Below are 12,675 nucleotides of genomic sequence, written 5' to 3' on the forward strand. Positions count from 1 at the left end.
GAGGGAAAAAAATCAGGCGTCTAATACGAATTTTCTTCCAACACTCTGCGCTTCGAAATATGAATTTTTGAAAAACACCTTGTTTTTTAGGGGGATTTTTGGGTAGTTTTTGTTTTTTGGTTTTTTTTAGGGCGTTCAAAAAATCTCAAACTTATAGGACATGTAGGTTTATGCATACATGTGCAAAAAATTCATATCGTTTAGTGAGTTTTGACTGAATAACGGAAGAAACAATTTTTAAAAAAAAACACGTTTTTTGACCGTTTTTGACTGATTTTCATCGTTTTTATTTTTATCTTATGAATAGATACAGGAATAAAGTATATAGATTAATGATAGACCATGACCACGACTAAATATGTACGAAGTTTCAATCATTTTCGTAAACACAATTTTGAGATAACGGTAAAATAAAATTTTAGAATTCAACAGGTTATAACTTTTGACCAAGAGCAGATAGAAATGTTAAATCAAGAAACTTGCGAAAAACCTCAAAACACCAGTGGAGATCTGTTGCCCCCCGAACAGCCTCCAGTATGGGAAGTACCGTAATCTCATTCTGGACATTCTTCGACATGGTTGATTTTAAAAAATTCTAACTTCTCTTGTAAGCTAATTTGAAATGAGATTGATAAGTCATATGAAAGGTGAAATTATAAGCTTTCACATGGTATAACATTTTTTATAGGTTGTGAAACAAAAAAATTGATTCCATAGCGTGAGAACATAAAAATTAATGTTTTTTTTTTTTTTTTAATGAAATTTGATCGAGTTCAAAAAATTCTAGCTCTTTTTGTAGATGTCTCATAGACCTGATCGATATATATATTTTGAGCTAAGACAATAAGATTTCAGATGGTATAAAATTTTGTATAGGTTGTAAGGGAAAAAAATGGAATTAATGACGTGAGAAGATAAAAATTCATGTTTTTTTTTTGCTTTTTTTGATGAAAATGATTGTTTTCAATAAATTATTTTTATACTTTTTGCGCATTGTAAAAATTTAAAAATGGTTTTATTCTTAAAAAAATTAATATAATGAGAAAATAAAAAAGGTATTTTTTTTAGCTTTTTCTTGGAAATTATGATTGTTTGAAAAAAGTAAACGCTTCAATTGACTCATTTTAAGCAAAAGCACACAATCTGTCTTCTGACGGCGTTATCACGTAAAATCATCGTCCGTAAACCGGCTTTACAGACAACCTCTTTTTTTTATAACAAAAAATTCTTTCAATACCGATTTGTGCGATTTAAAAAAATACCTTTTGCAGCAAGTTTAGCCCAAGGAACATTATGTTTTATCAGAATGATTGAAGCAGTTTTTGAGAAAATTTCTTTTTTTGGAAAAATTGCAGTTACCGTTATTCGTGGTTCTGTAAAAATAGTACTAAAAAAACTCCATTGGACAAACTCAAAAACAAAACATGGTGAAAAATGAAGTAAGTTTCCGAACTTCCGATTGAAGTCATGTCACACACCATAAAGAGCGAGCAGGGTTAACAAAGCCAAATCAAAATCGAAGTACGCACGGAGAAAATAAGGCACTTTAATGATATCCACTTTAAAAACCATCTTCTTAAAATAATCAGATTTCTAATTAAAATAAATTGAATCTGTTTAAATTCTGTTAGGTTTAAATAGAAATTCATGTTATTTTTATAAGAATTTTCGTTAAAAAAAAAAACTCTTCTAAAAATGAAAACATTTCTTATCAATTGTATGTGCATTAGGGCGTTCGTTATTTAGGTTTTTTTTTTCGAGAATCAAGTTCCTAAGTGTTTCAAAATAATAAACAGATTTGTTTTTTAAGCATGTCCTGACTAAGAAGAAGACCTTAAAACTCCTGGTTCAGGCAAATACGAAAACACCAGGTTTTAGGTTGTTTTAGAAATTGGTAAATTGCCAATGATAGGCCCTTTAAGTATTAGCTTAACTGATTTGTACTAAACACTGGTTTTAGTTAATAATGAAAAAGATTGGCATTTGAACATCCTTAATATTTAACTCCAGCTTATAGACTCGCTAGTTTAATACTATAACAAATTTTCCGTGTTTTATTGAACTTGATTTTGTTACAAGTATTGTAAATATTGCACAACTTTTATTGTTTATGGTTTTGTTTTCTATCTTTTTTTGACCAAATAAAACTTAGAAACAAAGTCATTTAATTTACATCAAACTCAGTTAGAACGCTTTTGCAATGTCCATCATGTTGTAAATTTTACCCTTTTTATGGAATATTTTCCAATTTGTATTTTAGTTTGAATTTTGTAGCAACTTAATTCTTTTAGCCCCGAGAAAATCACTTCTAAAAACTAGATTTTGTTCAAAGATAAATTGCTCTTTTTAAATTAACATTTATTATTTTGCATTATCCATTTAAAAAGTCTCAAAGATATTATTTATCTTCAAAACCAAAAATTATTATAACTGACTTTGATATCTGTATAGGAAAGTTAACTTTTCAAGTTAAACTTCTATAAGGTTGAAAAGGTTGATACAAACAAAATCTAAATTAAACTCAAATTTATTTACGTTTCAAACGTCAGTTTTTGATGTACAAAATCGTCTCTTTAAAAATGATACCATACACAAATCCATATAACTAAAAATTCTTACCCAAACCCTATCGTTTTTAACCCTTAAAAACAAGTTCAGCAATTTCATTTGTCTAGGTATATATTTTCATTTTCAAAAACTTTATAGAGAACCCCTTTCTCACTTAAGTTTGTTTCTTCTTTTGCAAAATAAATATTTTACAATCAAATTTGAAACTTTACATACACATATGCCCACCATTCGAGAAATATTATATAGTCTCCCTTTATTTTTTTCGACTGTGGCACATGTTGTATATGTATTTGCAATAAAACGAAATATTATGCAAGTTGTGCAGAGAGTGCCCACATCAATGAGAAACCCTTCAAACATGCCAAACGTAATCCAAAGCCAAACCCAACCCTTGCTCTAAGTTGCATCATTGCTCAATGGATGTGGATGCTGTTAGCTAGCTTGCTAGCCACCATCATTCCACCTGTCTGGTTTATAAGGGACCTTTCCAACAAAAGCCCATCAGCTAACCAACCTTGTGGTGCATTTTGCATTTCATTTCATCTGTCTGTTGTCTCGACTTACTGTATCAAAACCCCTTTTCCCAAAAGTATTCTCTCATTTCTAGGTCCTCCATCCATGTATAAGGAAAAAGATAGAGGGTGGCTAGGCTATATACTACCTTCACATATAGACAGAAGTTTCTAGTAGTATAAAACAAATTGCATACTTTACCTATAGCTTTCGGGATAAAGAAGATGCTGAGCAAAGGTAGGTAGGTATATCAAAATGGATCCTGTATCTAGTACAACCATCAATACCCTTGTGTGTATTTACATACATATCTATATCTACGCATATAGTAGGTACATCTTGCGACGACGAGGACTATATATATATACGAGGACGATCGCTAGACACAAAAATATAAGGAAAACACGCAGATGACACAAAACCAAAAGCTATCTCGAGGCATTTTAATTAAAAACTTCCACCACAAGCAAACCAAGATGATCTGAGAAAACCGAGAATACGTACAAAAGCAAAGGAGCTAGCTGCTGCTGGTGCAACAGCACTGGCTTTCGCTATATTTTCCAAACGAAATCCTTTAGGAATGCACTTTTGCTTTTTTTTCTACGTTTTTTTTTCTTGTTATAGATTCACGCAGGATATATCACCCTCTCTTATATCCTCATACAAAGTCACATTCTCCCACACACACACACACACACAAAAGTAAAGTAAAAAAAGAAAAAAAAAAAAAAGAATTGCACTCACCACTGTAATTGGATAAAATGGATTTATTATGGTGAACAGCAGAATATGATTGGGCCTTGTGGTTTCGGGCCTCTTTCTTCGTAGGTCATCGTTTGACTTGTTCAAAACGTTCTGTTGCTGTTGGCTCTGTTGCTGCTGTTGTGCCTGCAAAATATAAAAAATGAAAAAAAAAAATGAGAAAATGACATAAAGGGTAACTTTTAGTAATAAATATACCGAGTATATGGAAATTTTTTAATTATATGGTGATTGTGTAATCAAAGAGCAATGTCAATCGGTTGGATGGGTTTTTGTTGGTTTTGCTATACAGTATGTGTCACAGGAAAGTTATGACATGTTTAAAAGGATTCAAAATTATAAAGAATGGTTTTTTTTAGCAGGAACATTAAAAAAAAAGGAGAATCATCAAGTTAGTATTAAGGAGAGTTGTAAAATTATCCATTGAAAAAAAGTGCATTTGAAATTTAAAAAAAAAAATTATTGCAACTGAAAAATATTTGCATATAAAAAAAATATTTATTGCAAATAAAAAAATTTTGCATTGAAAAAAAAAACCATTGCAAATACAAAATTTTCTAACATGAAAAAAAAAAAATTCAATGAAAAATGTGTGCACTAAATATTTTTTTTTTAATATTCGTCTACTTTCTTACAATTTTGACTATTTGTACCTACATTAGGTTCAATATTATAGTTGAAATAGCTAAAGTGTGGTCGAAAAGCCAAAATTGTAAGAAATTCGATGAATATTAAGAGAAAAAAAAATATTCAATGCACTTAGTTTTTTGTTCAATGCAGAAATGTTTTTATTTGCAATACAATTATTTTTGTATTGCATATTTTTATTTGCAATACAAATTTTACTATCAATGCAAATGTTTTTCAGTTGCAATAACTTCTTTTTTAATTTGCAATAAATATTATTTTTTTATGCAATTTTTTTTCAGTTACAATAATTTTTTTTTTCAATGCAAATTTTTTTATTTGCAATAAGTATCTTTTTTTTAAATTTGTAATGTAAAAGAAATGCATTAAAAACAATGATTTTTTATATAACCATGGAATTGAGTTGGTTTACTACGAGTATTTGTGAGTCTTGAAGTTTCTGCCGCACAGTGTTGCCTTTCACTTTTTGGCGTAATTTTCTTAACGAAAAAAAGTGATTGAACACTGAAGTTTTGGAAGTATGAAGAATACGAAAAGAAACTTTATTTAAATTAAAACAAAAAAAAGAGTATTTAGGATATTCGAGTAGGGTTGCCTTTTTTGTATTTTAGAAATGACAACCTTTATTTTTTTAGATAAAAAAGCGGTTCTAACCTAAAATCTGATATCTATTTAAACTCTATCAAATATCTCATATTTTTGATGAAATTTGAGTGATTTTGTTTTTTTTTTAAGCATTTGAGTAGGGTTGCAGTATTTTAGATATGGTACTCCATTTTTCTTTTGATAAAAACCTATTATATCTTTAAATCTGAAAAATTTTATACATTTTGTCGGAAAAATAAGTGATTTGGGTGTTTTTTTTTTTTTAGTATTTGTTTAGGGTTACCATCTGAATTTTTTTTTAGATAAAAGACGATCTCACTTAAATTCTGATGTCTATTTTTGCCTTAAACTCTATACATTTTTTTGTATTTTGTCTGAAATATGAGTGTCATAGGTGTTTTTTAACATTTGAGTAGGGTTGCCTAATAATTGTTCGTATTTAAGAGATGGCACTTGACATTTCTAGAGGACCTTAGTTATTATAAATTTTTGCTGAAATGTGAGTGTTTTTGGCTTTTTATTGCTTTTAAGTAGGGTTGCCGAGTACATGTTGTATAAGAAATGACAACCGACTTTTTTTTTATATAGAAGATAGACTCAGTTAAAGTTAGGTGTATATTTTAGTTTTTCAGTGAGTAAGAAATCATACGTTTTTTTTCATTTGAATAGAGTTACCACGAGTAAGTCTTAATTCCATTAATAATTCTATTAATTTGTTTTTCACTGTTTATAATTTTTTTGGCACTTTAAAATTTCTTTGTTGGACCAAACTACAATGATATGACGAATTTACACTTGTAGTTAATTTTTCCTTTAGAGTAGGGTTGCCACTTTAAGAGTGGCAAACTCATTTTGTCTTATCAACTTATGTTTCAATTGAGACCAATTCAAACCTTTCACTAATACATACACAGCAATATTTTATTTATAAAATTTTAATGCGTGTACAAACATTTTTAACAAGGAAATGAAGAAAAGTGAAAGGAAATCCCTAAAAATAAACATTTTTAATTTTGAGCTTTAAAAATCTATTTGTACTACAACCAAGATGCCACCAACTTGATACTCTTACACTACTTCTTCAGCTGGTTTCATATCCATTTCAATCTCAACTAAATTACAGCAAATTGGTTCCATTACACTAAGCACGAAGTGCTGAAGTTCCTTCTTCAACATCTGTCAGAGAGCACTCTGTGGGTTAAAAAACTTCAGCGCTAGGAAATAATTTTTGGGTGACTTAATGGCATGACAAGTCGGATTTTCATTTATAAATAGTTAATTGTTCCAAACTACGAATGTACCAGGAAAGTAGCGCGGTGCGGTGGTACACACAGTAAAAATGGCCAAAATTACGACAGAGATATCTAACAATAATGTTGGTTGGTTTGGTGGACCAGTACAAACTCTATAATAGGAGAAAAGTTTCTCTTTTGCCAAAGGTCTTTTCCGGAAGGTGCAGAATTGTAGACGTATAAAATTTGAAAGACCTTATTTTTCAGCTGACTTGTGGTAAGGTTAAGGCAATTTTAAAAGGTGTCACCATAAATTGCGTAGTAAAATTCAAAAGAGAGAGAGAGACACAGCAGATACCACTGAGGTAGCAAAAACTAACCAGCCATAGACCAAAAAAAGGTACCTATCTACCAGAAAATGAATATCTCTACCAAGACATTTTCTCAGTATTACAACACTGTGAGTGCGGGGTTAGATAGAAGGTAGAGGTGATTTTTTTTTAGGGTCTAGTAATTAACAATTATTTCACATTAAAAGAGATAACTTCCTACAGAATCTTCTGCTTGTTTTGCCTTTCATCGCCCACAATTTGATGGTGGGTTATTCATTTATTTTTTGTTTTTTTTTGTTTTCTTGGGACATTCATTTGCAAGTTAGATAGGGGTAATTTGAATTATTATTACCAAGGTTTATGCTCGTAGTATGAGTCAATTTTGAGATTGCAAAATATTCAAGGCAAACAGTGTTGGCGGGAAGGAGGTTTGAGTTTTTTGTTTAATTGGAATATTTGTGGGGTGTTTTTTTTGGAGGGGTTTCTATTTTGATGAAGGGGTGAAAGTTATTAAATCGTGGAGAATAAATTACTGAAAGTAATTTTAGAAGAAAGTTTTTTTTATGAAAAATATTACTATTCAATATTTATTAGGGATAAGATTTGATACGTTTCGAGTGGTTTTAAAAGAAATACATTGAGTTTTTTTTTTTAGTGTAAAATTTAATGTAATTATAATTTCGTTAGAATTTCGGTAGTTTTTCAGCAGTTCTTGTGAATTTTCGACAAATTTTTAAAACATTGCCTAATAATTGGGAACAATTAATTAATCAAATAATTTTGTATTGCATACGCCATTTCACTTCAAATAAATTAACAGTTCCAAGTTTTTTAAATAATAATTTCTTAACTTTTATTTGATTGCAACATCCCGAATCATATGATTTATTATTTAAAAAAAAGCATGCAGTCTTATTGCAGTTTTCAAAAAAGGATAAAAGTTTTTCCAAAGTTGAAGTTAAACCGAAGGATATCACAATTTAAATTCAACAAAACACACATAAGATTTTCAAAAAAAATCGCATTGTGTTGCCAGGAGCCTTGAGTTCTTATTCTTATTTTTTTATTTTATTTTATTACTAGGTATTTTTTTTTATTTTTTATTTATTTATAGATATTATCAGGGCAAAGATTTTTATGTGAATACATATTTTTTTCCACATTAATAGAAGCATTAATAAGACAGTTTTTCGAATCAAGCAATTTCCTTTAAAATGGAATTTATTTGTTAGTGCATATTTTGCTTTAAATGCATATATATTTGGTTTTTAGTGCATATTTTAAAGATAAACATATATTTTTGCGACATATTTTTGAAAAAGGGAAGAATTTTTTTCTTTTTCTAAATTTTTAATTTGATTCAGAGCGTAGGTAATCAACTGAATCTTTTTAATTTTAACATTCATGAAAGAACGCATTTTGCAGCACTTAACACAATTCCAACCGTCACAGTTTCTGAAATACCTACTATGCATATAATTTTGAAAATTTTGAAGAAGTTTTCAATGAATTAGATGACTCCGATCGAGTTTCTATAAAAATAAAATGCACGACTGGGGTCGCACGAACTTGCTCTTAGAGTTAAAGTTGTTTAAATTTTTAAGACTTTTTATATAGAAATTTGGAAAAAAAAAATAAAATTCGTTTTTTTTTTTAAATAAAATAAAATCTGAAATTAAATTGCCCTCCAAAACAAGTATGCAGTTTTGATTGATATATTAACATGCATTTTTAGAAAAAAAAATTTCAAAATCGTTAGAGCCGTTTTTTAAAAAACGAATTTTTTATAAATAATTTTTTGGAAAAAAAGTTTAAAAACAAAATTGGTATGCCATTTTGTAAAAATCACTAATCAACATCTAAAAACAAAATTTCAAAAAAATTAAATGTACCGTTTTCGAAAATTTGATTTTTCAAAAAAAAATTTTCAAAATTTTTTTAAAAATCCAAAAATTATTTTTTCCAAAATTTAATTTTTGGCTTATACAGTGGAATCTCGCTAACTTGAACACATACAAAACCAGGCCTGTTCAAGTTATTGGATTGTTCAAGTTACTGGAACATATAAAAAAATCTTGGTTTTGTATGAATTCAATTTGTTATTATAAATTAATGTAAATGACGCAAAACATGATTACGAACGTAGTAACCTACATTGAAGAAATTCAAACTTCTGTTGAAATACATTTTTTTTTTGTTCAAGTTACAGAGCTTCAAATGCTTTAATTATTCAACTTATAGAGTCAGCAATAAAAAAGTTCAAAAAAATAGGATGTTCAAGTTATTGGATTGTTCAAGTTATCGTATGTTCAAGTTAGCGAGAGTCTACTGTATTTAAATTATATAAATGCTTCTTCACAAAAAGTTTCGTTGAAATCGAATAAGCAGTTTTGGAGATAATCGGATTTGAAAAAAAACGGTTCTATGGCAGGTACCGTTAATAAATGATTTTCAAAAAAAAAATTTTTTCATTAGAAGATAGACCTAAACTTTAAACTAACACTTGAATTTTTTAAACAAAATCGTTGGAGCCGTTTTCGAGATATTTCAATTTTCCTAAAATCGGTATATGACAAGTACCGTTATTTTTGGTCCAAAAAAATTTATTCCAAAAACCCCTCTGGAGAGTCGCCAAATAACGCTGCATACCAGGTTTGACATCAATCGGTCCATCCGTTTAGGCTGTAGCTCCTTATACAGACAGACAGACAGACTGACAGACTGACAGACTGACAGACTGACAGACTGACAGACTGACAGACTGACAGACTGACAGACTGACAGACTGACAGACTGACAGACTGACAGACTGACAGACTGACAGACTGACAGACTGACAGACTGACAGACTGACAGACTGACAGACTGACAGACTGACAGACTGACAGACTGACAGACTGACAGACTGACAGACTGACAGACTGACAGACTGACAGACTGACAGACTGACAGACTGACAGACTGACAGACTGACAGACTGACAGACTGACAGACTGACAGACTGACAGACTGACAGACTGACAGACTGACAGACTGACAGACTGACAGACAGACAGACAGACAGACAGACGGACTTCCGGGACCCACTTTTTTGGCATTGTCTACCATCGTAATGTTATGGAAAAATGTTATCTCAAAATTTTTTTTTTGTACGAATGCATAACTTGATATATAGTACCTATATCGCAAGTAAAAAATGTAAAACAATGCTGAAAAATCGTTTTTTCAAAACCTGACGATAAAGAGGTTTTGGGGTAAAGAGATACCCACGTTTAAAAATTCTCCAATGACACCGACTAAATGTGAACAGCATTTTTCCATGTTCAAACAGTTTAAGTCAGGCCAAATAGGCAGAATTTTATCAAAACCTGACGATGAAGAGGTTTTGGGGTAAAGAGATACCCGCGTTTAAAAGTTCTCCAATGACACCGACTAAATGTGAACAGCATTTTTCCATGTTCAAACAGTTTAAGTCAGGCCAAATAGGCAGAATTTTATCATTCAAAATTTCAGAAAATTTCAGAAAATGTTGGTGTATGCCAATAAAATTTATTCTAATGATTTGTTTGCATGTACATAGGCATTAAATTTTAATTTAATGTTTTGTTTGTTTTATTCTGGAAGATTTTATGTTTTCTATTTGTATTGTTATTTTGTCAAGTTCAGTCGGAATTCTGATATTTTCAGTTTTTAAAGCGCATATTTTTCGATTTAAGGTGCATATTTTATGCACATATTTTGGGTTTTTAAGTGCATAAAAATCCTTGCCCTGGATATTATATTTATTTTTTATTTTTTTATATATTTATTTTTTGTTTCTTTAATTTTAACTTTCTTCTGTAATTTTTTTTTTATTTGTTTTTTATTAATTTATAATTTATTGTATTGTTTTATTACATATTTCTATTTAATTTATTTAGTTCTTTTTTTCTATTGTATAATTTAAGTTTTTGATTTGTTTGTTTTAATGATTTTTTTTATTTCCTTATTATGTTTATTCTTTTAAATTATTTTACTGTCACATCTTTATCAATATTCCAATCCTTTTTGGGGATGTTAAAATGAAAATAAAATGATGGTCTTCAGCCAGAATAACATTTCTCTTATTTATTTAATGGTTCCTAGTCAATTTTGTTCCCATAAATATTTTGTTTTTTTTTTTCGAAATTTTACTTCACTTCACTTAACTATTTATGTCATATCAAATGAAAAATTGACTGTACCATTAATGTCAGTCGACATTAAATTAGTGCTTATGGATATGTATGTATGTACGAATAACTCATCAAAATTAATTAACAGATAATAGTCCATTGCACAAAACCATTTGGCCCTTCCAATTTTGACAACTTAGTACATTTTATAACAGATTACTCTACTTCTTCATTACATTAACCCATCACTACAATCCCATTCGTATACGTCACACTTAGTTTCAAATAACATAAAATGGAGCAACAATGTATGTCATCTCTATGCAGTTTGCAATGCAATCGATTCGATTCACAACAATCACCTTCGCACCTCTCCCAATGACAGTTTTATAATTATGTTCTCAGGCTAATTACCGCCGCAACATGTCCATCATCAGTGTCACAAGACCAATTCGAAAACAAGCCACTGTCACCATTTTATATGAATTGCACAATGGGCACAATGCACATCCATCATTTAACGGCCAAAAAATGTGCAACACATAAAAATCCGTTCCCCTCTTGTTTCAAAAAAAATTAAAAACATAAAAAAAAATTGCAATTCCCAATTCGCCCCAAGAACAACTCATCAGAACAAAAGTAATTTTAATTGCAACTCATGTTGAACATTTTCGAATGAAAGACAGACTGGGGCACAATGGATTAATACAAAAAAAAAAAATTATAATAATTTTGGGTTGGAAATGATTTTTATTTTTAATTAATATCTGTGTGAAGCCGCATAGCCACATTACCCCCTTAACGGTGAGTGAAAAAAAAATCAAAAAAAAAAAAAAAAATTGCCAAGAAATCCTAAACCGTTTTGCTTGCTCACCTCGCCGGTATTTAGAATTCTCGACATTTTTTTGCGCCTGCAATTATAGTCCAATAAATGAAGCTAAAAAAAAGGGGGTTACCCTACAAAAGGTCCGGTAGTTCTAAATTTTTGATATGTTGTTAGGTATGGTTAGTAGATAGAAAAACCAAATTTCCACAACCACGCCCCCTCCGCCCCCTTCAGCATCACCGAAAAACCATAGAAATCTGGCACTTTTTTCACTTTTATGCCCATAACTTTCTTCTGGTGCATTTTACTGAAAAAAAGTTGTTGGTAGACTTGTAGAAAACATAATTTCCTATGAAAATGACCTTGGTAGTATTTTTATACATCCAAAAACAACGAAGTTATGAAGCTTCCAAAAACATGTAAAATTTCGGATTTTGCAATATTTTCAGTTTCTTGTCACTTAACAGTGCTATAACTCTTTAACAATTGACTTTTACGCAAAAGTCTTCATAATCAATCTTATAGACAATTTAATTACCTAAAATAAAATGTAACCCACTTTGATTTTGTGAATCAAATAACCGAGTTAGGGCTAAAATAGTAAAAAAGTATTTTTGATAGTTTTAGAAAATTTTTTAATTATCCATTAAATGAAGGATTTGAATCCCACAAAAAGTCGGGTGGTTCTTATTCTATATTTAATCAGGTTCTAATGGTAGATTGAAAAAAAAATTCATAGCCACGCCCCCTCCGCCCCCTTAACCATACTCCAAAAACCAATTCTGCATTTTTTTCAGTTTTATGAAGTTTCATATATGAGTTGATGAGTTGACAAGTACGATTGAAGGAGGTTCAGCTTTATTGCTATATACAACAGGGTGGTCCTTAGGAACAAAAAATTGGGGACGTCCCCTAGAGTGGTTCCAAATCAGGAAAAAAAAGCCCTAATTTTTTCAAATTTGTATTCCTAACCCTTCCTGACCATATTTAATTAAGAAGTTTATATCAAAAATCCGCCATTTACCCAACAC

General features: G+C 30.0%; 1 protein-coding gene across 7 annotated transcripts in view; it reads right to left on the bottom strand.

Annotated features, from left to right (window-relative positions):
* The window catches only part of LOC129918124 (heterogeneous nuclear ribonucleoprotein L), a 369,767-nt gene that overhangs the window by 284,006 nt on the left and 73,086 nt on the right, over positions 1 to 12,675 (bottom strand). For all 7 annotated transcript variants that reach the window (XM_055998477.1, XM_055998479.1, XM_055998482.1 and 4 more), the window contains one exon: positions 3,829 to 3,972. In XM_055998477.1, the coding sequence (XP_055854452.1) occupies positions 3,829 to 3,972 (144 nt within the window). The remainder of the gene's footprint in view (positions 1 to 3,828; positions 3,973 to 12,675) is intronic.

This window comes from Episyrphus balteatus, chromosome 4 (assembly GCF_945859705.1).
Source record: "Episyrphus balteatus chromosome 4, idEpiBalt1.1, whole genome shotgun sequence".
NCBI lineage: Eukaryota > Metazoa > Arthropoda > Insecta > Diptera > Syrphidae > Episyrphus > Episyrphus balteatus.